Source organism: Lactuca sativa, chromosome 6 (assembly GCF_002870075.4).
Source record: "Lactuca sativa cultivar Salinas chromosome 6, Lsat_Salinas_v11, whole genome shotgun sequence".
NCBI classification, from domain to species: Eukaryota; Viridiplantae; Streptophyta; class Magnoliopsida; order Asterales; family Asteraceae; genus Lactuca; species Lactuca sativa.
This window is the reverse complement of record NC_056628.2, coordinates 187,326,756-187,351,929: the sequence shown is the minus strand read 5'-3', so window position 1 is coordinate 187,351,929 and position 25,174 is coordinate 187,326,756. Positions and strand designations below refer to the sequence as shown.

The following is a 25,174-nucleotide window of genomic DNA, read 5'->3' as shown; positions in this document are numbered from 1 at the left end:
CTGAAAAACAAACAGCTGCGAGATGAAAAGTGTTGTGCGTGTGCTGCGCCGCACAGCAATAAAATGTCTGAAGAGGTTTTTTCCAAAAAAAACAAACAACACCTAAATGGTTTTCAAAGCCATGCTTATACTGCATCAGTTGAACATGGTTAGTAAAACACGTGAATTTTTATTCTATACTTGCCACTAGTTTTTGGCAACAAATTGTCAATTTTTCCTAATGAAATACCGCAAAAACCATATAAAAATATATATTTTTTATTGCAACCCAATAAATTAACTATTATAAGTTATTAATTTATTATAAACCAGATCTAGATATACATGCATTGATATTAATAATAAAAGTATTATACTTAACTAGTTGCAAATTTCAACAATACAAATGGTGTTTATTATGTATACCAGTAAGAAATTCAAGTTATTTCTACATAAATTGATGTATACCAATAACCTCCAAAATCATTACAGAAGTTAACAAAAATATATATTATGTTAAATATTTTATTTAAGTATACAAATTTATTACGTGACCCTAGAGGGATACTCATTGAGGCTAATATGAACATAGTTTAACGTCGTAGTAACTAGGGATGAAACTGGGTCCAAACCCGGACCCAATGGACCCGGACCCGGAAAACCCAGAACCGGTTAACGGGATTTTATAGAACCGGAAACCGGACTGGTATATAGGAACCGGTTCCGGTTCGGTTTCGGGTATGGTTCCGGGTAAAGTGGGTCTAGAACCGGAAAACCCGGAAACATCAAAGTGGGTAGGTTGGAACCGGATAAAGTGGGTTTAGACCCGAAAAACCCGAAAAAACCGGAATTTTTTGGTAATTACTTACAACTTAGTGGGTTGAACTTTGAAAATTTTCATATTGATATCCCCACTTTGGGGGACTGTAACTTATTGAATACGAAACCACAATTAACAAAATTGGAGTCTAAAATCATGTACAAACTCTAAAATACACTCTGGAAAAACCCGCATGTCAATCCGAATTTAAACGAATGAGATATACTTATGTTAATATTTTCACATAATACAAAGTACAAAAACAAATAGCTGAAAAGTTGAAAATTTTCAATTTTGATATCCCGACTTCGGAGGACTGTAAATCATTGAATGTTAAACCGAAAATGACAAAATTATAGTCTAAACTCATGTACAAACTGTAAACTAGAAGTTGAAAAAAACCACATGTCAATCCGACTTCAAACGAATTAGATATGCATGCTTTAAAACTTTCACCGAATACAAAAAAACTAAAAAACTAAAAACTTTCAGCTTTGGTATCTCAACTTTTGAGGACTGTAAGTCAATGAATATAAAAATAAAAATGAAAAATTTATAGTCTAGAATCATGTACAAACTCTAAACTACATGTTGGAAAAAACCGTATGTCAATTGGAGTTGAAACGAATAAGATATGCATCTTGTAAACGTTTCACAAAAAGTGGTTCCGGCCCTAAAAGTGGTTCCGGTTCCAAAAACCGGTTCCGGATTTTAGACCCGGTTTTCCCGGACCCAATGGACCCAAACCCGGATTACCCGGAACCTGGATAAAGCCAATTTTTAAACCCGGAACCGGACCCGGTTCTATATATTCCGGTTCTAACGGGTCCGGTTCCGGTTCCGGTCCGATTTTCCGGTTCTAAATCTCATCCCTAGTAGTAACAACATGAACACCATTCCTTATAACGCCGAGTTATCTCTTGTGGTTGCAACGCATTGTAATGGAGGTGGAATACACACTTAAAGAAAAGAAAGGATGGCCTATTGGCCTGCTCTTGGGCTTATATTCATTTTAATTCGTCAGATTCTTCATTATTATAAAGTAGGATTTTTGTTTAAAAAAGCATTTATTCTTAAAAGTTTATTTAAACATCATACTTCAATAAAAGAAAAAAGCGAAAAAATATATTTCGAGGTGATATTTTTGAACAATAAAAAATCTCAGGCATAAAAAAATCATAGATTTATTCTTTGAAAATTTTGTTAATTTTTTCTTTTTGTATTGTAATGTTTTTCCTTTTCAATTTAAATGTTATAATGTTTTATTTATATAATTTGTTTTATAAAATTATATTTATTCTAAAATTATTCAAAAAAGAAACTCGAGAAAGATGATGACATAAAAATTTAATGGATGTTATAACATGCTGTCAATTTCTTTAATTAGTGTTATAATATTATGGATGACATGACATGCGAGATGATAATTTTTATGTGATAATATCTACTATAATAAATGAAGATTAATTTTGACACATGTCAATCTCTCATAAATTTTGACACTTATCATTTTCTAATATTTTTAAAATAAAATAATATTTACATGTTAATTTTTAGATTTTTTCAATTTTTAAAATTAACGCCACATAAGACATATATTTATATAGACAAAACTGCAAAAATGGTCCTTATGGTATGCATTTTTTTGGGGTTTTAGTCCAAACCATGACTTTTTTGGCTACGTGGTCCTTTTGGACTAGTTTGTGTGTGAAAATAGTCCCTCTGAAAATTAAAATGACTATAATACCTTTGGGGTATTTATTTTTCATTTGCTTTCATTTTTTTAATTTAATATTTATTTTATCTATTTTAATAATTAATAAATAAAGAGTCTCTCTCTCTCTCTCTCTCTCTCTCTCTCTCTCTCCGTAAGTCATATCTGTACCTCAACGGCTCAACCCACATCTAAAAACCGTACCTCTCTCAAGATCCATCTCGCTTATTGATTCCTTCTTGCTTTAAACAACCTCAACATGAAAAAATCAGCTTTTGATCACACCCAGAACCATAAAAGGTCTCACCGTGTAAAGATTGCAGCCTACACATCAATGGCGTTTGAGGTTGGACCAAGAAGAGCTTAGAGCCATGCGATTTTATGGAGAGATACCCAAAAAACTTCAATTGATATATGTTGATGCAGAATCAAGAAAATTGAAACTTTGAATGAAAAGGTAGTTCAAGATCCGAAGGAGGTAGTCGCATTGAAGAAAATTGAAACTTTGAATGATATCTGTTAAGACCGCCATCTCTATTGTCATCGTTCTTTTGGGTTTGATTATTCAGAGGAAGGTTAAGAAATAAAGGTACAACCCATTGAAGCACTTGGGATTTTGGTTTCCAAGTCTTGGTTTTTTGGTTTTGGTCTCGTAAATGCAACCTCCGATTGGTAAATAAGAAATCGAGTTTGAGCTTCCATCTTCACCCCTGTTTTCCAAAATCCAAAATCCAGAATCACCTTCATTGACCCATCTCTTGTTTCCTTTCATCTTCACCTTTGTTTCACTCACTTCTTAGTTGCCCAGATCTGTAAGTACCCACGCCCTTCTTCAATTGCAAACGCAAAGAATCACAACTATAAGGAATCAAAATGCAAAGGGTTTACCATCCCCTTATTCTCTTATGATCGAACTTCTTTTTCAGGGGAGGATAACGAATCATCGTCTTAACTAGGATGATGGTAATGAATCTGCTGATGATGAACATTCGATGAATCGATGCATGGGGGTAGGATTCGGAACGTGCTCTGGCGGTGGAGGCTAAAGTTGTAGCGGCGGTTCGATTCAAGGGCTCCGGAAGCAGTCTGGCAATGGCGGTCTAGAGTGATTTAGGGTTTTTCTTCAAAAAGTATTTTTTTTTCTTGTTACGATCAAAGAAAAAAGAAGTATGTTCTTGTGTGTGTGTGTGTGTGAGAGAGAGAGAGATGTGGACCCAAATTAGTTATTTATTTATTTTTTGCTTTAAATTTAATAGAAAAAATATATCAGAAAGGGCATTTTAGTCTTTTCAATTTTCGGAGGGACTAAAATCACAAGAAAACATGGTCAAAAGGACCACGAAACTAAAAAACTCGTGGTTTGGACCAAAACCCCAAAAAAATGAATACCACAGGGACCATTTTTGCAATTTTGTCATTTATATATGTAAAGTATTAAATTTAATAAATATGATAATAAATTGCACTTAATATATTTTTCATTCATTATTTTAAAATTTTATTTTAATAAACGTTTATTGTTTACACTTTGATATATAATTTTTTAAGGGATTTTCTAATAAGCATATATAAGAAGTATTAATTAAACACAATTATTACCATAATTAAATGTTAAACATATTAATTATAAAAAATATTATCATAATTAAATATAAAATTTTATTAATAATCTTCATAATTAATGCATTTCACATTTAATTATGGTAATAATTGTGATTAATTAATACTTCTTATATGTGCCCTTAGGTATATGTTAAAAAATCCAACTTTTTAATCAACCCATATATTACACATGTTTTACACCTAGTGTCTTAAAATATTAACATAGATTATAAATAATTAAACTTAACAACAATAAAAAGCCACGTCATTATTATATGTTTTCCTTGCCATGTGACCAGTGTTTTAAAAACCGGTTCGAATCGGCCGGTTGAACCGGTCGAACCGGGAACCGGAGGTGAGGGCGGTTCGATTTGGACCGGTTTGATAATGATTTTCTGACCGGATTGAACCGGCTGGTTTTGCTAAAAAACCGGTTCAACCGGCTGAATTGAACCGGAATGGACCGGGTTGAACCAGACATTCTTGGATTTTTGTGTTTGTTTTGGGTTTCTTTGTTTGATTTTGACTTCTATAATGATTGTTTTTATATGTTGCATTCTATTTATGTTTGTAATACTAAAAAGATGACAAATTTTGTAAACAATGTATGTAGGATAATTAAAAACATATAAAAATATAGAAACGGTTTGACCATCCGGTTGAACCGGAAAACGTCAACCGACCGGTTCAGTTGAAAAACCGGTTTTTAAAACATTGCATGTGACTATAACCAAAAAATAACACACATTTGACTTTTGGTGGTGGTTGACTTTTAATCTTTATTTTGAATTCCATTTTCTATTACAAAACATAAATAAATAAACATAAACTACTGTTTGTAAGTTGTAACTTTTATAGGGTTTGTTGCTCATTCACAAGGAATACATTATACATCTGGACAATAAGCTTGCTTAGAAGTTATATCGATGATCAGAATCTGGGAAATCTCTGCATGATGGTGAAACTAGCTTTTAAATAAATAATAATTTATTAGAAACAAATTTTATATAACAATATGTATGAATCTTGTATTGAAATTTCAAACATGTTGATCCACGACAAATTTCAAACATGCTAACTCTTACTTGACTTTATCATGGTCGACTATGTGTTTTCTTCCAAGTTTGCATTGTTAAACTCAGATTTATCGGTTTGGTTATGATCTCTTTATAATAACCTAAATAAATTTAAATCTTATTTTTAAGGGAAACTGAGTAATCTGACCACTCCATTTATGTTGGTTCATCGTAAAATTTTGCACACCCTCGTGTGCAAACGTGTAATTAGTAAATCTTATTATTTGAATAAGAAATTGATTTTCTATCTTTGTGTCCAAATTACGTATTTTACTAAAGTGGAACATATTTCTGTATTTTATTCCAATATTGCGTCCGAACCAAGTCAAATTCAACGAAGGAGAATTCTCTTTCGCCCAGAAACAACCTGTCTCAGACAAAATTAGGGCTCCAGTTGGTTCGCTTTTTTTCGCCAATCTCCTCCCACAAACGCGTATTCACCTTCTTCCACCCACTCGCCTAAACCCACCTATAAATTTCACTCCCCAACCCCACAATTTTCATCCAACTCAATCGCACTTTTATGTCTCACAGGTCTATCGTTCCTCATTCTTCCTCCATAGCTTTTCAGCTTCATTCCCATCTCCTTGTTTCCAGTGATTTGAAACCCAATTGGTGTTGTTAGTTTCTCGTACCCAGATCCTAACTCGATTCTTTGATTCAGATTTGTATTGTTAGTAGTTAACTTTTAGATTTGTTGAAATGGGTGCTAAGGGTTTTGTTGAAGGCGGGATTGCTTCCATTGTTGCAGGGTGTTCTACTCACCCTTTGGATCTGATTAAAGTTCGCATGCAGTTACAGGGGGAATCGGCTCCTGCTCCTGTTAGTAACCCTAATCTTCGCCCTGCTTTTGCTTATAACGGTGGCGGCGTCACCACTGTTGAAATGCCGCATCCGCCGCCGCCGGTTGTTAGATCTGGACCGGTTTCGGTGGGTGTGAAGATTTTTCAAACAGAAGGTGTTGCCGCGTTGTTTTCCGGCATTTCTGCTACTGTTCTCCGGCAGACGTTGTACTCGACCACCAGGATGGGGCTTTACGAGATTTTCCGAGAAAAATGGACTGACCAGAATACGGGTACGTTTTCTCTGACTCGGAAAATCACTGCCGGTTTGTTGGCTGGTGGGATCGGCGCCGCCGTCGGTAACCCAGCTGATGTTGCGATGGTGAGAATGCAAGCCGATGGGAGGCTTCCGTTGGCTCAGCGGAGGAACTACAAAGGTGTTGTCGATGCAATCTCGACGATGGTGAAGCAGGAAGGAGTTACCAGTCTGTGGAGGGGATCCTCCCTGACGGTGAACCGTGCGATGATCGTCACGGCCTCGCAGCTGGCGTCGTATGATCAAATTAAGGAAACGATAATCAAACAAGGGGTTATGGCTGACGGACTGGGCACTCATGTGACGGCGAGTTTTGCAGCGGGGTTTGTGGCGTCGGTGGCTTCGAATCCGGTGGATGTGATCAAAACCCGGGTGATGAACATGAAGGTGGAGGAAGGGGTGGCGCCGCCGTATAAGGGGGCGGTTGATTGTGCCCTGAAAACGGTAAAGGCGGAGGGGCCTATGGCCCTTTACAAGGGGTTCATACCCACAATTTCAAGGCAGGGGCCTTTCACGGTGGTCCTTTTTGTGACACTTGAACAAGTGCGAAAGGTCCTCAAAGATTTTTAAAGATATTTATAAATTTAATTTTTGGAAAAATATAATTTCCCAAAGTTAAATCAATTTAAATACTTGATGATGATGAAAAATGTTGGTGATGTCATTATATTTAGTTAAATAATTATATATTATATATTAAATTGCTTAGTATTGTATGGAATCTGTTTTATTACTTTCTTAGATGAGAAATACTATTAGTCTTATTTATTAAAATAAATTTGTATGATATGTATTTATTTGTTTTTTTGTTCTTTCAAAATCACTATCAAATACGTAAGAGCAGACGCAGACGGTATGGGCATTGTGGTTGCTAAATGTGTTGAGGTGGCATCCTCAACGGGGAAGAACACCGCCCCCTTCTTGTTGCATCTTGTTGTGGTGCTTCTTGTTGTCTCCATGACAAGAAGAAGCGAGCTTTTCTATTGGCTGCCAAATTATCTTTCTCTATCTCTCTCTCTCCTCTTAACATGGTGATATAATACCATGAACACCATCTTCTCTTTTTGTTGCTTCTTGTTATAACACCACCACAACAGACCCATACCTAATGGTCTAAAATAGTATATATCATTGGAATTATTTTTTCTGATATGTAAAGATTTACTATATTTAAAAAAAATACTTGAAATTTAGTAATGAATTTATTCATTTCCAAGTAAACCCGAATGTACCAAAAAAATCATGAGTTTACATAGTTATTATAAATTTTTTAAGTTTCTGACAAAAGTTACAAAAATTAGAAAAAAGGTTTTGCAAAAAATCTTTTGGGTGAGTATTTGTATCGATGGATCGGACTGGACTGGTGAATCGGACCGGACCATTTTTTGGACTTCCGGGCTGGTTCTCAGTTCTAGGAATCCATCAAAACGGTCCGGTTTTTTTCCGGTCCGATCTGGTTTTTACTGGTTTTAGAACTGGTTGGACCCGATTTAAAAAAAAATTGTAATATATGGGCGAATGTGTACAGTCTAACAAGTTGAAGGGATAAATATAAACGAAAAAAAGTTTTGTGACTAAATGTATACAAATTGAAAAATATATTATCTATTTGAGTCATAAAAATTGGGTGTATGACTTTGTCAGCAAAATCTGATTGTGATGGCTGAATGCGAAAAAGGACTTTAAAATGATACCCATAAAAATTCAATGCCTAGCAAAGGAAAATGAAGTAATAGGAATCAAACGACATGATCTCATACTCATATCGCAACATCATTACCACTATATCATTACCATTATGTTAGAAGTTTTTCTGTGTTTTATTTCATTACCACTATATCATTACCACTATGTTAGAAGTTTTTTTGTGTTTTATTTGCTCAAACGTTTATTATAATGATAACTTTGTTTATTATTATTATTATTATTATTATTATTAAAACCTCCTGCCTATTAATAGTAAAGTTTACATTTTAACCACACTAACTTATGATCAGTAAAGTTTACATTTTTACCACACTAATTTGTACCAATTGATTCCTTTCATCATTCCACAATAATTTGTACTAAGTAACTCCTCTTGTCCTTTAGATTTCCAACACCCGTCTTTCCTAATCGTAAACTCTCACCGCTAACAGTTTCCATATGATTCTCCAAAACATTTGAACTCCATCCTTCTTCCTTTTCGACTGCCTGCGTTTGACGCTTACGATTTCTTTTCCTCTGAGAATTTAGGGCTTCAATTCCATCTCCTCTGGTTATTATTATTTTGCATTTAAACGTAGAGATCATTAGGGTAAAATGGTCATTTTGCATCGGTCAACATATTCAGTCAGATGTGTAATCACACATCATGGTTTCTTATTCAGTCATAATTTCTTACTCAGACATTTCTCAGTCAACACTTTCTCAGTCACCAACTATCAAACGGTGCCTTAGTTTATAAAGCTTTTGAATATATTTGAAAGTTGGTGACTAAAAATTAGCCAATTATTTTGTACGGAAAACAACTTTGTGATCTAGTGGGTTCTTTTAACAGACTTAAGTGTTAATTAAAAAACATGCAACCGTTGAAATATAGATTTCTATTACTCCTCCGTCCCAAATTAATTGTCCTTTTGACTTTTGAAGTCTTTTTTTTTTCAACTTTGATATTAAATATTTTTGTTTGTGTTATATATTACTAGATGAGACTTATAACAATGAAAATACATTCCATTTATATATTTTGCATTAAGTATTATCTATTAAAAACAAAAATATTTAAAGTCAAAGTTAAAGAAAAAAGACTTCAAAAGTCAAATGTGGACAATTAATTTGGAACGGATGTAGTATATTCTTTGTACGATAAGAAATAGTTAGTCGGAATCAAAATGTGAATATTATCTAATTATATTTTTACTTTAATCTTATTATATTTTCTTTTTCTATGCAAAATAATGTTGTTATATTATTTATGTGTTATCTTATTCAAATATAAGAGTATTATCTTACTTATTCAAAATAGTTTTTAGGATAAAAATTATTTTTTTTGGTCATAAAAACTATTGAAAACTCATTTTATTTATGCTAAAGCCATTGAAAAGTCTATATATATATATATATATATATATATATATATATATATATATATATATATATATATATATATATATATATATATATGTAATTTTATGATTTGGATGCTATTAGTAACTTTCGGTTGATAGAAAACGTAATTATATTATTGTGATAGATAAAAGATAGTAATTTTCAATAAAATTCGACCAACATAGTGCAAAATTGAACAAATTTTCCGAATGTTAGGACTGTTTGGTGTGGGGAACTAAGTGGAACATAACATAACTATTATTTTTCACAAGGTGTTTGGCGCAAATAGAACTGGAACACATTTTTTTTTTACTAAGTCCAATGTGACTATTCATATAAAAAATAGTCCCACCCAAATATGTGGAACACGTTTTATTTTCCATTCCTTGGACGGAAATACCCTTATTAGAACGCTTCTGCACCCTCATCTCCATCTTTCTCGTAGCCTCGTCTCGTCTTTCTCGCTATACATCTGGTAGACGATTATCTTCTCCGCATAATCAACCAAGTAATTCCGAGTGCAATCAACTTCACGATATCTCATCTGCAAGGACTTTGATTTCAAAGGTGTGATGTTTCTTTCTCTACTTACCTGTGTCTTTCTCTACTTACCTGATTGATTTCAAGTTTATTTCTTTTTTTATTCACCTGCATCGATATGTTATTATTTATCATTTGCTTTGTATATTTTTTTTATCTAGTTTTACATACTTGTATCAACTGATTTCAAGATTTTATAGTTGTCGTTATACATACATGCGTATGATCTTTCTAAATCCAAATTTGCCTCTATTCTTTCTAAACCCAATTTTCCTGTAATGGAACGTTCCTTTTAGTCAATATATAACCTCCCGTACGTAGAATCATTTTCGTCCTAATTAACTTCATCGACCCTAAATCTTATAATCAAGGGATTTTTTGATCTTGATATACCCTTAAATCCAGTAAAGTGTTAATCGACATCCCTTTTAAAAGTTATGGATTCTGAGAAGCATCGGAATTCAGAAACTTCGAGCGATCAGAAAACTAGTGGTTGCTCGTTGTCACCTGATAGAGCCAAAGATGGTTTGGGCCGTTCTTATGAGTGTACCTATTGCAAAAGAGTGTTCACAAATGCTCAAGACTTAGGAGGTCACATAAACATCCATAGGAAAGACTTTATTTTAATGTTATAGTGACCATTGACCATTATACCCTGTCACACCCCAAAACCAAGAACGGCGGAAACATTTAGGGGTGGAGGACGTCATGTATAGTATCATAACAGTGTAAAGTAGTAAACAAGCAACAACATCATCCATTGCATTAAAGGTAAAGTTTTAATACATGAGTGTTCTTTCATTATAATGAGACACCAAAATATGTAATCAAAATAAAAGACAAGTCCTATCTATGCTCCGTCTTCTCAAAAACCTAGTCATCGTACTTGTCTACTGGTGACCTGAGAATACAAGTTATTTTGAAAGAGAGTAGATCAACATAAAGCCGGTGAATTCATAAGTATTTTAGTGTCATTGATTTGGAAAGTTGTCATGAAAGTCATGCAATTGTTGATGAAACATTTGATATAAGTGTGAAAACCCTAGAAAATCCCATATTTCCTACTAATATAAAAGGTAGTCTTCTAAGTTCTACCAAGACCATGATGTTTTGATGTTTGCATTTCTGTGTAAATGAATGTTTTTCCCATGTGTGACTATTATTATAAATATATAGTCTACCTCATCGTTTATGTGAATGTGTCACAAAATAAAAGTAAAAGGGAAGTTATATAAGTATTATCCTTTGGTACTAGGATAAACACACAGTCTACCTCATCGTTTATGTGAATGTGTCACAAAATAAAGGTAATGGCCTAATAACTTAAGTATTATCCTTGGGTACTAGGATAAACACGACATAGTAATTACCGAATAATATTAACCGTAGACATCCGTAGATGTGCATTTTCCTCTGTTGCTAACAGCTGGGTGTAGGAATGGTTAGTCCCGTAAAGTATATATATAATAGTATCTATACATATAATATGTAATAGTATCTCATCATATAGTATCTATGTAATAGTATCCATGTAAAGGTATCCATGTAAAAGTATCCATGTACGGGTATCTCTTCATATAGCATTTAGTATTGACTCATGAATGAACTGACTCTGGTGTAATTCCTTGAAATAAGAATAATGTTTTGTATCCCCTAAACTATACCTATAATAGTTTACTGGAATGTAATTTGAGTGCTCAAGTAGGTTTATACACCCTTGTTACTCAAGAGTGTTGGAACTGAATGAAGAATGAAAGCTCTCATATCAATACATATATTTATGAAAGATAAGTGTATAGATATGGTTTTTAACAATGAGATGAAAGAGGTTTTGTAAACATTTAAGAGTTTTGACCAATAAATAACAATGACTTGGTGTCATTTCTTAAAACATTTCAAAAGCAAATCATTTGATAACAAAGTATAACAGTCAAAACCATTGTTTTTATCACATTTTGAAGTATGTGAAATCAGTTGGTGGAAAACACAGTTATAAATCACATGTGATTGATTCTATAACATGCTGTTTTCTACTTGTACCCCCCCCCCCCCAATTAAAGCATTTAAACTCATTTAAAGGATTGATTAAAGGGTATGAACTCACCTGTAGTTGGTGGTTTGGATGAACGGATGATGTAGGATCCTAAGTGTCAAGTGGAGACTTGTACACACACAATGATCCTAGTTAACATATAATAACATATGTGAATCCAGTTAGTCATAAAACAAATAATTAACCAAGTTTAAGACATCCTAAGACATGTAAAACACCTGTTTTAAGTGCTATAAGTCATAAGGATTGCATCTAAGGGTGGTAGGACCTTGCTATTGAGTTTGGGGTTCAAGGGTTTGGAGTTTACGGTTTTGTGACCATAACTCCTTGAGTTTACGGTCGTAAACACATGAATTTACGGCCATAAACTCATGTTTCTTTGACCATTTGTTGTTTTGAAGCTCTACAAGCCATTAGAAGCATTCCCACTTCAAGTATAAGACTATGGAAGTGATTAGGGCACCATTTCACTCCTAAAGGGAGTTTACGGTCCCTGGACCATTTCCTTTTGGGTTTACGACCGTAAACCCCTATGGTTAATGGTATTTTGATTTTTTTGAGTCCTAAGCACAATAGGGAAGGGGTCTAGACTAGTTTCCAAGGCTTGTGAAGTGACTAGGGACATTTTGGCACCCTTTATAGGGTTTACAGTCCAAGAACACCTTAGACCGTAAACACCTTGATCTTGTGTTTTCTTGGTCATTTCTTGATATATGGAAGTGTAACAAGCCTTAAGATACTCTAGGATAGAAGTACTTACAAGATAGAGGCTTGAAAAGGTACCAAAAGGCCAAGAACACTAGTGTGTGTTCTTGGTGAAACTTGAAGATCTAACCTTTTGGAATGATTTCACGGATGGAAGTGTGTTAGATCACTAGATTAAGTAGTATATAACCTTATTAAGGCTAGAAACACTTACAAGTTGAAGATCTAGAAGGAAAAGTCGAAGATACTTGAGAGAGAATTGAGCTTTGTTCTTGAAAGGTGGAAAAAGTGGTAAAAATGACTAAGTGTCACTTATATACCCCCCTCCCTTAGGGTTTACGGCCGTAAACACATTTGTTTAGGCCATAAACTCCAAATTCTTGGAGTTTTGGAAATGTTATTGTTGCACAATAAACCCTAATGCATCCTCTCTCCTGATATCTCTTGAAGTACAAATCTATAAACCCTCGAACGTATTCCTAAAAACTTGAAAGTTAGCAGAAACAATTTCGACTTTTATTGAAGTGTAAGGTTGTACAGAATAGAAATTTCGGGTTGTCACATACCCCTTGAATGAACACAATTTCAGGCGTCATTTGGTTGTAATACTTGACTCATTTTTGATAAATGACCAATACACCCATGTATATCCATGATATTGCTTGAACCCATACAAATAGTTTTTAATCTCCAAACTACAAAATGATTCATGAATAAAAAAATATAGTGCCATAATATCATTTCCATCATCGTTTTTCAATGATTTAAAATAAAAATTACCTTAAATTGACAATTATATCCCTTGAGTTTACATTGATCATTATACCTCTGCATGAACACAGTTGTAGGCATCATTTTTTTCATCCTCAACTCATTTATGATAAATGACCGATATACCCGTGTAGATTTATCACAATCAATGCTCAGCCTAATACATCTTGATAGCCTGTAAGCCTAATATAGTTTTGTTGCTTCCTGGCGTACATATTTACACAATAATTTTGAAATTCTTTTTTTTATTAATAGTTATTGAATTTAGAAACATTTTGTTCTAGAAGTTTGTTCATATCGAGTTTATATTGTTTATGTCAGATGCATGTTTTAGATACTCAATTATGGACGAAAATGCCCATGAGTGATTGTAGTTGTGTGTTTGTAGTTGTCACTAAGTTTTTAATACCTGTTAATTGATTGTACCAACCCCCTTAAGTGTATGCTTCTCATTATAGTCAAGCATATGCTGTTTTTTTACTTGTTTTTTTTTTTATAAACTTTGTAGATATGGATCGTAATCATTTGCTCCTATCTGTGAAATTATTGGAGAGTTATATTCAGTTGTTGATGTGCCTAGCTACAATTAGTCTTTGGTTAATTGAATATGAGGAAAAAGAAGCTCAAAGGAGAGATCTAAGTGAAAGTACATTAGAAAGTAGATTAGACACAATTTCGAAAAGGTCAACAGAAATACACCGTATCACACATGAAAGTGATGAAAATTGTATAAATGAGTTGTGTATGGACAGAAATGCATTTGCACGTTTATGTGAATTACTAGAAACTCGTGGTGGATTATTAAACGACGGTTTAGTGACCATCGAGGAGCAAGTTGCTATATTCTTAAACATATTAGCACACCACAAAAAACAGATGTATTCAAGTTAGATTCTATCGGTTAGGGGAAACAGTAAGTCGTTATGTTCATCGAGTTTTAGGTGCTTTGATGCATTTGCAAGAGATATTGTTTGTTAACCCAACGCCTGTTGCAAATGATTGTATAGACAACCGATGGAAATGGTTCCAGTTAATCATTATAATATTATTATGATATATTACAAAATAATAAAAGGTTTGAACTAAGAACAAGTTAGTATTTTATTTATAGGGTTGCCTAGGAGCAATTGATGGAACGTATATTGAAGTTAATGTCCATGACTCAGATACACCAAGGTACCGAACAAGAAAGGGTAATATAACAATGAATGTGTTAGGTGTCTATAATCATGACATGAATTTTGTCTACGTCTTAGCTGGTTGGGAAGGTTCGACTACCGATTCAAGGGTTTTGCGGGATGCAATTACTAGACATAATGGTTTGAAGATTCCAATTGGTAAGCTAAAACAATAATTACTAAATATTTGAAGTAAACATAATTACATATTCATATAGATTTTTTTTATTTATTATAGGTAACTACTCTTTGGCTGATGGAGGATATTTCAATGGTGAAGATTTTTTGGCACCATATAGAGGTATTAGGTATCATTTACGGGAATGGGAATGTAGTACACGTGCACGTACAAATAAGGAGGAATACTTTAACATGAAACACTCTCAAGCAAGGAATGTTATTGAGAGGTGTTTTGATCTACTAAAGAGACGTTGGGCTATATTAAGAAGTCCTTCATTTTATCCGATAAGAATTCAAGGGAGAATAGTCATGACACGTGCTTTGTTGCATAATTTTATTAGGACACACATGGATCTTGATCCGGAGGAAAACACGTCTAGCACTTTTGAAGATATGCCTATCGAGGAAGAACAACCAAATCATTTTCAAATTGTGGATGTTGTTGAATCAAGTAATGAATGGACTCAATGGAGAGATGATTTAGCACAAGAAATGTTTGAGTCTTGGATGTCAACTAGATCTTAGTAGATTGTTTATTTAATTTTAGAAAATTTATAATTGTTATTGATGTGAACAACTTTGATTTTTGTGTATGTTTTTATTAATTTTAACTTGCATAGTGGATGATTTGTGTTTATATTTTCCATTTTTATATATTTACCTGTGTTATGTATAATATGACAAAAGCATATAACAAATCATGGTAGACAGACGTCAATGGACTCAAGAAGAAGAGGATGCATTGATTACCATCCTTCAAGACATTGTTGTCATCGGTGGCAGAGGTGATAATGGAAGCTTTAGGCCTGGTACCTATGATCAAGTCGTTCTAAAGTTGCGGGAAAAAGTCGGTATTAATATAACAGCAAAGCACGTGCAAAACAAAATCAAACGTTTACAAGATAAATTTTCTGCTGCATATGATATGCAAAATACACGTGGGTTTGGTTGGGATGACGCTCGTAAATGTGTTGTAGTTGATTCTGCTGAGATATTAGAGGAATATCTAAAGGTTAGTGATTATATATATATATATATATATATATATATATATATATATATATATATATATATATATATATATATATATATATATATATATATATATATATATATATATATGGTTTTACATGTAACTTTGTTTGTTTTACTAGAAACATCCAAACAAAAAGTATGTCGCAAACAATCCATTCCTTGCATACGAGCAACTAGCAAATGTTTTTGGTAAAGATCGAGCTACACGCGCTATGGCTGAATCGACGGCTGATGTGACAGAAAATCAAAATGTTGATAACGAATAAGGAGAAAATTTTACATCATCTAATAATAATCCTCAAAACAATGCAACTTCCTCCAATCCAATCCCAAAGACTCGGCGCAAAATAGAAAAAGAAAAACGGCATCTGAAGAAGTAACACATGTAATTCAAATGGGGTTAGCTACCGTATCCGAGGAAATCCAGAAAATGACTAGGGCTATTACGTCTTCAACAAATGACCTCGCAGAGTTAAAAACTATACATGAAGAGTTGAAGACCATAGAGTTGTCTTCTTCAGAAATCATGTGAGTTTGTTTGAAGTTTACAAAAAACCTGAATTTGTTACCGATGTAGAATAGCTTGGACATAGCTACGAAACCACTTTTGCAAAGACTATATTGGAAGATGACAATTGAAGTTTTTTTTTTTTTTTTTTTTTTTTTTTAAAATTTAAAAATAAGGATTTTGGAAACCATTTTGGTTTAGAAGTTTGTTAATTTTGAAGCAAATTTGATTTATTTGGTATTAGATCTTGTTTTAATGAGAATTTTAAATAATTTTTTTACGAAAAATGTTTATTTTGAAGTTATGTATGTTAAATAGAGTTATTATTAATATTTTTTGCATAAGGGTAGTATGGTCATTTTTGCATCTTGTTCTGTCCAGTTCTATTGTTACCAAACAGTTTCAGACAACTTGTTCAGTTTTGTGTAGTCTTACCAAACGCTATACAAATTATTTGTCTTGTCCAGTTCAATCCTGTTCAGTCCAGTCCAATTCAGTTCTGTTCCACCCACTTCCTCTGCCACACGGTACCTAAAAGATGATAATTAATATTTTCTCCTAATCTATGCAACTAAGTGGTTTCTTATAAGAAAATATAATGTTTAAAATTGGTAAAGATACAACAATGAAAAATGCAACGTTATTATACAATTATATATTTAATCTTCTATAAACAAAAAAAAGTTATTATATAAATAGAATCTAGACAACATTTGAGAAGGATGTTTTTGGATGTGGTCCCCTAAACCTAACTTGATCTTTGGTTTTTGTCATATTATATATATTCGGTTTGTATAGACGCATATGCATTTGTCCACACTAGTAACTAGACAAGCATATAGGGTTGTGATTTATGTGGATGCTATGTTGTTAAAAGTTAACTTGATAAGGGTTATGGCTATAAAAACTCCCAAATTTACATCAAATGCTTGGTTATGTATAAGTCTGTGTTTGTGTGTGTTAACAAATGAGAGAGGTAGTTCGAGGAAAAACATAAAAAATTGTCCTTTTTTTTACAATTTGGCTGATTTAAATACCTCAAAGCATGATAAATGTATGTTTAATAAGTATGATCAGTTCCAATATTTTACTTTATCCATCAACTTACAATTTTGTTTTACTAGAACCATGTCATAAAAAAAATAAAGATACAATATGAAAGAAAAAAACAAAACACTTTTTGATTCGAAAATATAAAATATCTTTGAAGGTAAAATGACCGATTCACCCTTGCAAGATTCAAAAATTAAACATGAAAATAATAGAACTAGAAGGAAAATAAAAATGGTAAAAATTATGTGTTGCAATTGCAATTACAAAAAAGAAAATGAAAAAAATAACTAATAATTACAAGAATAGTCCTGACACCATAACTACCGAAACAAATTATAAACTTTGACCAACCATCTGTAGATGTTGGTAGTTTCTTCAAGGCAGCAGCCATAGCTTTAGGTTGAATCATGGGTTCCTTACACGAGCTATGGCGTAAACAAGTAATAGCAAAGTACAACCCAAGCATAAGCTTATAAGCATATGGTGTAAAACTTTTTTTTTTTTTTTTTTTATCTGTGTTGTTGGGCTTTCTTTCTTTAATCTTTCATCTGGTTCTAAAATAAATTCTTCCCTAATTATTATTGGTTATTATCTAGTGATGACTCGTCGTCAGATTCTTTATCTTTATCTGTAGTAGTCTCCAGCTCATTTGTTATTTGGCTGCGTTTTTCTTTCAAAAAGCTGAGCCTGTTTGTTATTTTTGACAGTGCTGAGTTTGTATTATTAGCTGCCTGCCAACCATAACCAATAAATAAATACACAAGTCAATCTACTTTCTTTCATTTCTTCTTTTTTATTTTTTTTTTAAATAAAAAAGAAATGTATATGTGTACCTCACCCCTTGATTCAGATCTTTTGACAGTGATTGAGTTTGACTTGGTCATATTGGGTTCCCGTTTGCGTGTTGATTCGTTTGGATTAAATTTACTTGAAAAAGAGTGGAAAGGAGGTTTCTCATGGCGTTCTTTGCTCGACTGTTTATCCTGTTTAATTTGTTACAATTTACAAAATGTAATTTCTCATGGTATCAACCATAATTCTAGTATTATAATTTATACCTTAATCTTACGTGAACTACTGGAAATGTCACGACCCTTTTCTTTATCTTTTCTGCACCCAAAAACACAAAACAATTCTAAAAATCGTTAATGAAAAAAGGCGTCAAGTGAAGAGAGAGAAAAAAAGGAAGTTTACGTTTTTCCTTGTCCACGATGTAACTGCATTTCAAGATCATCAAGTTTTTGTTGTAAACTGATGACTTCTGCTTCTGCTTGGGTTATATCCACAAGATCTGCCTTGGTCTTTATTAGTAAATCTACAAGTTAATACTTTACTCTCTAAAAAAAAAGATTAAAGAAAAAAAATAATAAGTTAATAACATGCCTTTTCATCAATGGAGCCTGGTAAGGGTAAGATCTTCTTTGACATTGTGACTCCTGCCTCAAGCACTTTCCTCAACTCTCTTTCCCTCTGCAACTGTTCCTTTAATGTTGCCACCTTCAAATTTCAAAACCACATTTTTTTTTCAATTCAATGTCAGAAGGGCATTAGTGTCTTTTTCACAGACTATCTATCATCTACATACCTCCTGTTCAAGAGCTTGATGACGATCCCCTAAAGCATCCTTTTTGCTCAACAATTCCTCTTTCAGAATTGAATTGTGTTTTGTCTGTAGTCAAAGTGGATCTATGTTTTAATGTTCAAATAATGATTTGGAAAAAGACCTACATGAATTTATTACCTCCGCTTCAACTTTCTTTATCAAATCAGTTTTAAGTGCCTCAAGCCTGAAGATTTCATCCCTAACAACAAACAATTAAAGATTCATAAATGAAGTGTTTGAATTTTGAAAGATGAAGGGATCCTGGCTTTACCTTTCTTCAACTATCACATCTATGTTATCAATGGCTGTTTTCTTCTTTCCCTTTCTGTCACGTTGACAGGTGTCAGCCTCTCCAGACTCGCTACAACTACTTGATGCATGTTCAGAATCTTCATCTGTACGAGAACCTTCAGATGAATAATCACCATCACCATCACCATCATCATCTTCATCACTAAGTTCTTCACTTTCACTTCCACTCTCATCTGAGTCAGAGTATAGATCAGATAGCATGTCTCCTTCCTGCAAATACACATTAGGGTCTATTTTCTTTCTTTCTTTCTTTCTTTTTTTTTTTAAATAAAAATGATGGATTTTGTACCCCGAATATATTGTCATATTCTTCTAGAAGGGTGATAATGATGGCTTGAGCATGATTAGCTGCTGCAGCTGCTTGCATAAGTTGAGCAGATCCATCACCACCCATATTGAACTCATTTTCAAGCTCCACTTCACCAGCTAAAAGGGGTCTAAGAAGAAGTGGTGACATACAAGCAGCGACAGCTGGCACACTCATTCGGTTCACTTCTTTGTTTTCAGCAACAGCTTCCATTGTTATCAAGATTCTGTAAAAAAAAAACATAATAAAGAACCTCCGTAGAAGAAGAGTGGTGTACATATGACTAGAATAAATGACCAATTTACCCTTACAGCCCCATAGTTACCTTTGCAACAGACGGCGATTTGGTTCTGGAAAAGTGTCGCATATAGCTGCACGCATGCTAGAGACTCTTGTGGAACGATCAGTTCCTAAACAAAAGTTTGTCTCATTATTATAGAATTTTACATATTAATAAGTTATCTTTCAGATAGTGATATCATAAGTGTATTCAGTGTTGTAAAAATGCTATAAATCAAACTTACTATATGCTTGTAGCAAAGCTTTGCAGCAAGATGCTGGAACTGGAGATGATGGTAACTCCCGAAGAACATACTGAAACAGTATATTGTAAAGGAACAAGAATCAAAGTCAAGAAAAGAAGAGAAACTAAATAAAGAAAATGAATTAACAAATATAGTCAACATGACACTTTTAATGGTGGAGTGTATACCTTGATACAGTCTCCTATAACATGTCCATCCTCCTCTGCAGTGAACTCTGTTTTTCCTGTACAAAATCATATATATATATTCTCCCTTTTATAAAAACTAAAATTAGCAAAAGTATAATATGATCATAAACCAAAAAAAGTGGTAGAACTAATTGGTCACCCTGTTCATATTCTTGAATGCGGCGTTCAACAAGTTCTACATCTGCAGCCTGTCGCAAGATTCCTTCTACTTCAATTCCTGGAACATTTGATCAGTCATTAAAAATAAAAATTAAAGTGCATAAATATTATAAGCTTGTTAAAAATAAAGACTTTTTGAGAATCTTACCATGCTCTTCTACATATCTAAGGGCTTTCTCCAAGAAAGATGGAGTCCCATCTATATCTTCCAATGCAAGCAAAACTGGCCTACCAAGGACAACAGATTTTGCAGGCGAACGATCTTTTGCTGTTGGAAAACAAAAACAAGAAAAAGAAGTTGACCTGTGTTATTGAAAAAAAGAAAAAGAAAAAAAAGCATACACACACAAGAAAGGAAAGAAGGTATCTTGAATTTTAGACTTACATTGTTCATGAGAGCCATCAGCATTCTCACCCTTGTCATTTTTTGTTATCCCATTTTGTCCAATCCCTGTTCCAGCAGTAGGTGCATTTGCTAAAGCTTCCTCCAATGCAGTCTTCCACTCATGTAAATCCTCTAAAGTTTCAGCCTATAATAGCAGAAACCAGTAAGCAGGAGTAGTGTGAAACAAGGGGTAAGATGGTAAATAGAGAGAAGTACCTTAAGAGTAAATGATCTCCCATCACGGCCATCTGGGAATAGCACTGTTAAGAGTTTCTTATCTGCTTTCACAACCACACTGAAATATACAAAAAAAAAGGATCACTATTAAGGAGCGAAATATCAAATATCAAATACCAAATATGAGTATGATAAGTATCAAAGACAGATAATGTAGGATAGGATAGGACATAGAAAGCAAAAGCCAACCTGCCTGAACTGTTGAGGTCTATGCCACCAAGGGTCAGATTTGACTCACCTCCCTTTTCAGAACTAGCATTCTGTATCAAAAAGAAAACTATGAATCAATGAACCCATCAACATTTTGGAAATGCAACGATAAATAATACAAAGCCACTTACTGGATCGCTTCGGAAGAACACCAATGAGGTTTCTGTCAGAATAAACCACCTTTTCTTCCATGAGGTCCAGCCAATTCCTACATAAATCTATATTAGAGACTTAAGAGATAGCAGAAAAATGATGCATACCTTGCTATATAGTCATATAGGTGCTAAATGCTCTATGATTAAAGAGTTTTTTGTGATAAAGAAGTGTCAGATTGAAGGATGTGGAAAAAACATATAGTCTCTTAAAATATTAAACACTGAATGATTTAAAAATTCTTTGTGATAAGCACTCTTGAGTGCTTCCCAAGTTTATAAGTATGCAATGATTCTCCATAGGAGAAAGAAAGACACCAGTGTAACATTTTTAAAGACCGAATGACGAAGAGAATTCACCTTTTGATGATAGAAACAGTGGTCCGCTCTTGTAAACCTGCAAATCATAGATAGTCACAACAAAACTCAAACTCAAACCAAAATAACATACCCTGGTTTTGTAACAACAAGCCCTCATTTGGGTAGTCGGCATTGTATTTTCTTCAGTTAAATTAATCTCAACAAGTTCATTTTCAGTTCAAGAAATCATGATAAAGTCAACTATTCACGCACTATCTTCAGCAGGGAGACAGGTAGAGCAAAGCAAAATGCATAAATAACAAACATTAGCCTGTGGCATACTACATTGTGAGCATCAATGCATAATAGAGTACACAACATTTCCTAATTTCCAGAGAAGAAAGAGTGGGAAGCTGCTTGCCTGCTTCATTTTTAAGATCAACCAGACGCACATTTAACTTCATAGTTATCATAAACTCCTTAGAAACATCTAGTAAGTAACATACACGTTTACAATTTGAAAAATAATTGGGCAATGTTTGTTTAAAGAATAGAATCAGATTTGAGTAAAAGAACGATGGAAGTAAATAATCAAATTACAAGAGCTTTAGAAGAAAAGGGGGGGAAAACCTTGTTGCCACTACGAGGACTTTGGTTCTCCAATGATTGAGTTGCCCCTGACGGAGGGGGGAAGTTACCACCACCACCATCTCCCTACAACAAAAAGTTCACCATATCCCCACAAACATCAATGTAAAATACAATGCCCACTGCCACTTTTTAACAAAACAGCGGCCGGGTAACTGAATCACAATCGATAATTGGATGTATGATGATGAAGAACACTTGGAATTCACCTGAAGAGGAGGGGCATCAGCGTTATTTATGGAATCGATCCTGTTTTTCCACTCGATATTATCTTTCCTGCAAGTAGAACTGCTTTTCGTCAGATCAGCGTGGTTTTTGGAAGCAGAAGTGTGATTTTTCTGATCAGCATGGTTGTTTTTTGAATCAGCGGCGTGGTTCTTCGAAGCAGAGTCGTTGCTTTTCGAATCCGCGCTGTTTTTGGGGTCAGAACTGTTGTTTTTGGAATTAGGCATCATTCAATCCGGAATTACATACGATGGAATTAACTTTGCGTCGTTTAAACAAAATCAGTAACCTGCAATCAAAACAATAATCCAATCCACATTCATCACAAGAACATATAAATGCTAACATGAAATCAGAACAATAACTCAATACACGTTCATCCTAAACTTTGAAAAATACTACAACAATCATAGCCAATAATTAACCAAAATAAAACAAACACATGCATTTAGCTTTTCATAACAATAATTCACGACCACATTGATGCGAACAACACCAAAAACAAAGTAAATCACTTACATTTGTTGACGAAATCGAAATTCTGATACATAAGAAACAGGGCGAGACAACTGAAGAAAATCGAGGAGGAGGGAAAAAAGATGTGGAATTTTTTGGGTATTTTATTTTTTGGTTTATGTTTTTTTCTAATGGAAACCCGAAGATCAAGCAAAAACGTTACCTTCTATTCGTGTGTTGCCTATTTTTTTGGGTTCATTGTTCTTTTTCCATAATGGTCGCAAAAGTATTCGTTATTTGTGTATTTGTGTGGTTTTATTGCATTTAAAAATGTAATTTGTTCTTATTTTGTTTTAAGTTAGAATTGCAAATAGTTAATATTGTAAAAATCAACTAATTATATAAAAAAATTTACTTTACTTTATAACATACTATTTTAATTTTAATTAATTTTTTTTAAACTTATCTTTCAATTTTGTATATTAAAATCATACTTCCAACATGTTCCTGTGACATGATTACAGTGACAAGCATACATAGAAAACCATGTGGTTTTATAGATTCAACCGGGTATGTACAAACATGATTTTGAAAATTAGTAGGTTAATTATCGGTTTTATGAAAATTACCACATTTAGCCAATTTATAATAAAAAGACAAGACTAAAAAAATCTTACTTTATCAACGATTCATTGACAAAAATCGTTGCTACAATTGCCAAGATTTTTGCTTCTAAAGTTCTATTAAATAAGAACGTGTTTATCAAAGGACTAGTCGTTGCTAAATTAAAATAAAAACTATTCACGATAATTTAGTAACCACTTGCATATAGTTGTTAAATTTTGTTGCTATTGGTCGGTCTTTTTTAATAGTGGTTTCCGTAATTCGTTTTGTGTTAAAAGCTACACAAAATAGGTATAGATGTAGTACTTGTTTTAAGTATCGATATAAAACCTTGATCTTAGACATGTAATAATATATTGCGTATTAAATAAATTCCAATTCAGATCATTTTTTAGAATTTTAATATTGCATCTCTTTATAAAAATCCAAAAAGCTTCTTACAAATGAGAATCCTATGTCCAAATGTTTTTTTCAGGTTCATCACCCCTAACATGGACATCTTTTATTAATTAAATACCTGGAATATTTTGATACAATATATGATGGTTTTCCATAATTCCAAAACCTTATAGTAAAACAAACGTATAAATAAACACTTATTTCACCGCTAATTGATATAGTACAATCTATGTCTTAAGTGTGTAATTACTATTCTACCCTTTGTGTTTTACTTTTTTCATATATATTTTTATGCTGATATCAATATATCATTATAAACTACTATACATTTTTCATACAAATAAAAAACATTTAACTTAAATATAGTCCATAATTTTGATTGATATCCTTCGATAAATACAAAATAACTAGATCTTGTTGACCCAAAAAAATGAAACATCACAATCACTTTACTTGTAATGACAATATGGGCAAAATGTGTTTTTATATTGAAAAGTTTTTATAAAAGAAAATCTTGTAATTTCATTAAATTTTTTTAATTTATTATACTTATTTTGGCATGTTCTTATAACTATAACGTTTTTTTTCTTCTTCTATATTTTAGAAACACTGTAACTATCATGTCTTCTTCAATTTTACTGTCACAAATCTAATGATTTTTTAAAACATATCCAAAAGCAGGATGATTCATTCATTATTACTTTGAATAAAGAAATAACTTTACTTTTACTTATACTTTTTTGTGTTGGTCATGTGAATGGTTTGCCTTGGTCTCTAAGTCAAAAAGCCTAGAACATGTCAAATAATTGGGATATTAATCTAATGGTTGCATGTGACATTCCCTCAAATGTATGGTTGTCTTTGAAATTTTTTCCATAACTGTACTATTTTAATTCAAGCCCCTTCAACTTAGAAAAAATGACAATTAGATGCATGTAAAACAAAATATATAGAAACCACGAAAAAATTAAATAAAAAAGACATGAAAATGTAATGACATCTTTGTTGTATTTGACATGTTA

At 33.1% G+C, this 25,174-nt stretch overlaps 2 protein-coding genes, 1 long non-coding RNA gene and 1 pseudogene across 5 annotated transcripts; 3 read left to right on the top strand and 1 right to left on the bottom strand.

The window, feature by feature from the left end:
- Positions 1-2,598: 2,598 nt before the first annotated feature.
- On the top strand, positions 2,599-3,824 carry LOC122194649 (uncharacterized). Its single transcript, XR_006184011.2, has 2 exons — positions 2,599-3,325; positions 3,440-3,824. It is a non-coding gene; the product is annotated as an uncharacterized LOC122194649 (long non-coding RNA).
- A 1,651-nt stretch (positions 3,825-5,475) lies between these two features.
- LOC111898842 (mitochondrial uncoupling protein 5) lies at positions 5,476-7,010 on the top strand. The gene has a single exon (XM_023894720.3). It carries the CDS (start codon positions 5,894-5,896, stop codon positions 6,857-6,859), a length of 966 nt encoding a protein of 321 aa, XP_023750488.1. The 5' UTR covers positions 5,476-5,893; the 3' UTR covers positions 6,860-7,010.
- Positions 7,011-13,802: 6,792 nt separating this feature from the next.
- On the top strand, positions 13,803-15,331 carry LOC111898863 (uncharacterized; annotated as a pseudogene).
- Positions 15,332-17,617: 2,286 nt separating this feature from the next.
- On the bottom strand, positions 17,618-23,384 carry LOC111898841 (rho GTPase-activating protein REN1). 3 transcript variants are annotated; one of them, XM_023894717.3, is made up of 22 exons: positions 23,193-23,380; positions 22,658-22,962; positions 22,431-22,514; positions 21,861-21,897; positions 21,480-21,556; positions 21,328-21,398; positions 21,118-21,196; positions 20,902-21,046; positions 20,665-20,784; positions 20,497-20,574; positions 20,337-20,392; positions 20,149-20,218; positions 19,950-20,034; positions 19,607-19,850; positions 19,277-19,527; positions 19,144-19,204; positions 18,988-19,071; positions 18,786-18,899; positions 18,597-18,703; positions 18,461-18,512; positions 18,236-18,385; positions 17,618-18,133 (listed from the first exon to the last, which is right to left on the bottom strand). In XM_023894717.3, exons 2-22 carry the CDS (start codon positions 22,901-22,903, stop codon positions 17,981-17,983), a joined length of 2,364 nt encoding a protein of 787 aa, XP_023750485.1. In that variant the 5' UTR covers positions 22,904-22,962; positions 23,193-23,380; the 3' UTR covers positions 17,618-17,980. The 3 variants fall into 3 exon arrangements, with proteins under 3 accessions (XP_023750485.1, XP_052620769.1, XP_023750486.1); XM_023894718.3 differs by having other exon boundaries at positions 17,991-18,133; positions 18,241-18,385; positions 23,193-23,384; XM_052764809.1 differs by lacking the exon at positions 23,193-23,380 and having other exon boundaries at positions 22,658-23,137.
- Between the last annotated feature and the right edge of the window lie 1,790 nt (positions 23,385-25,174).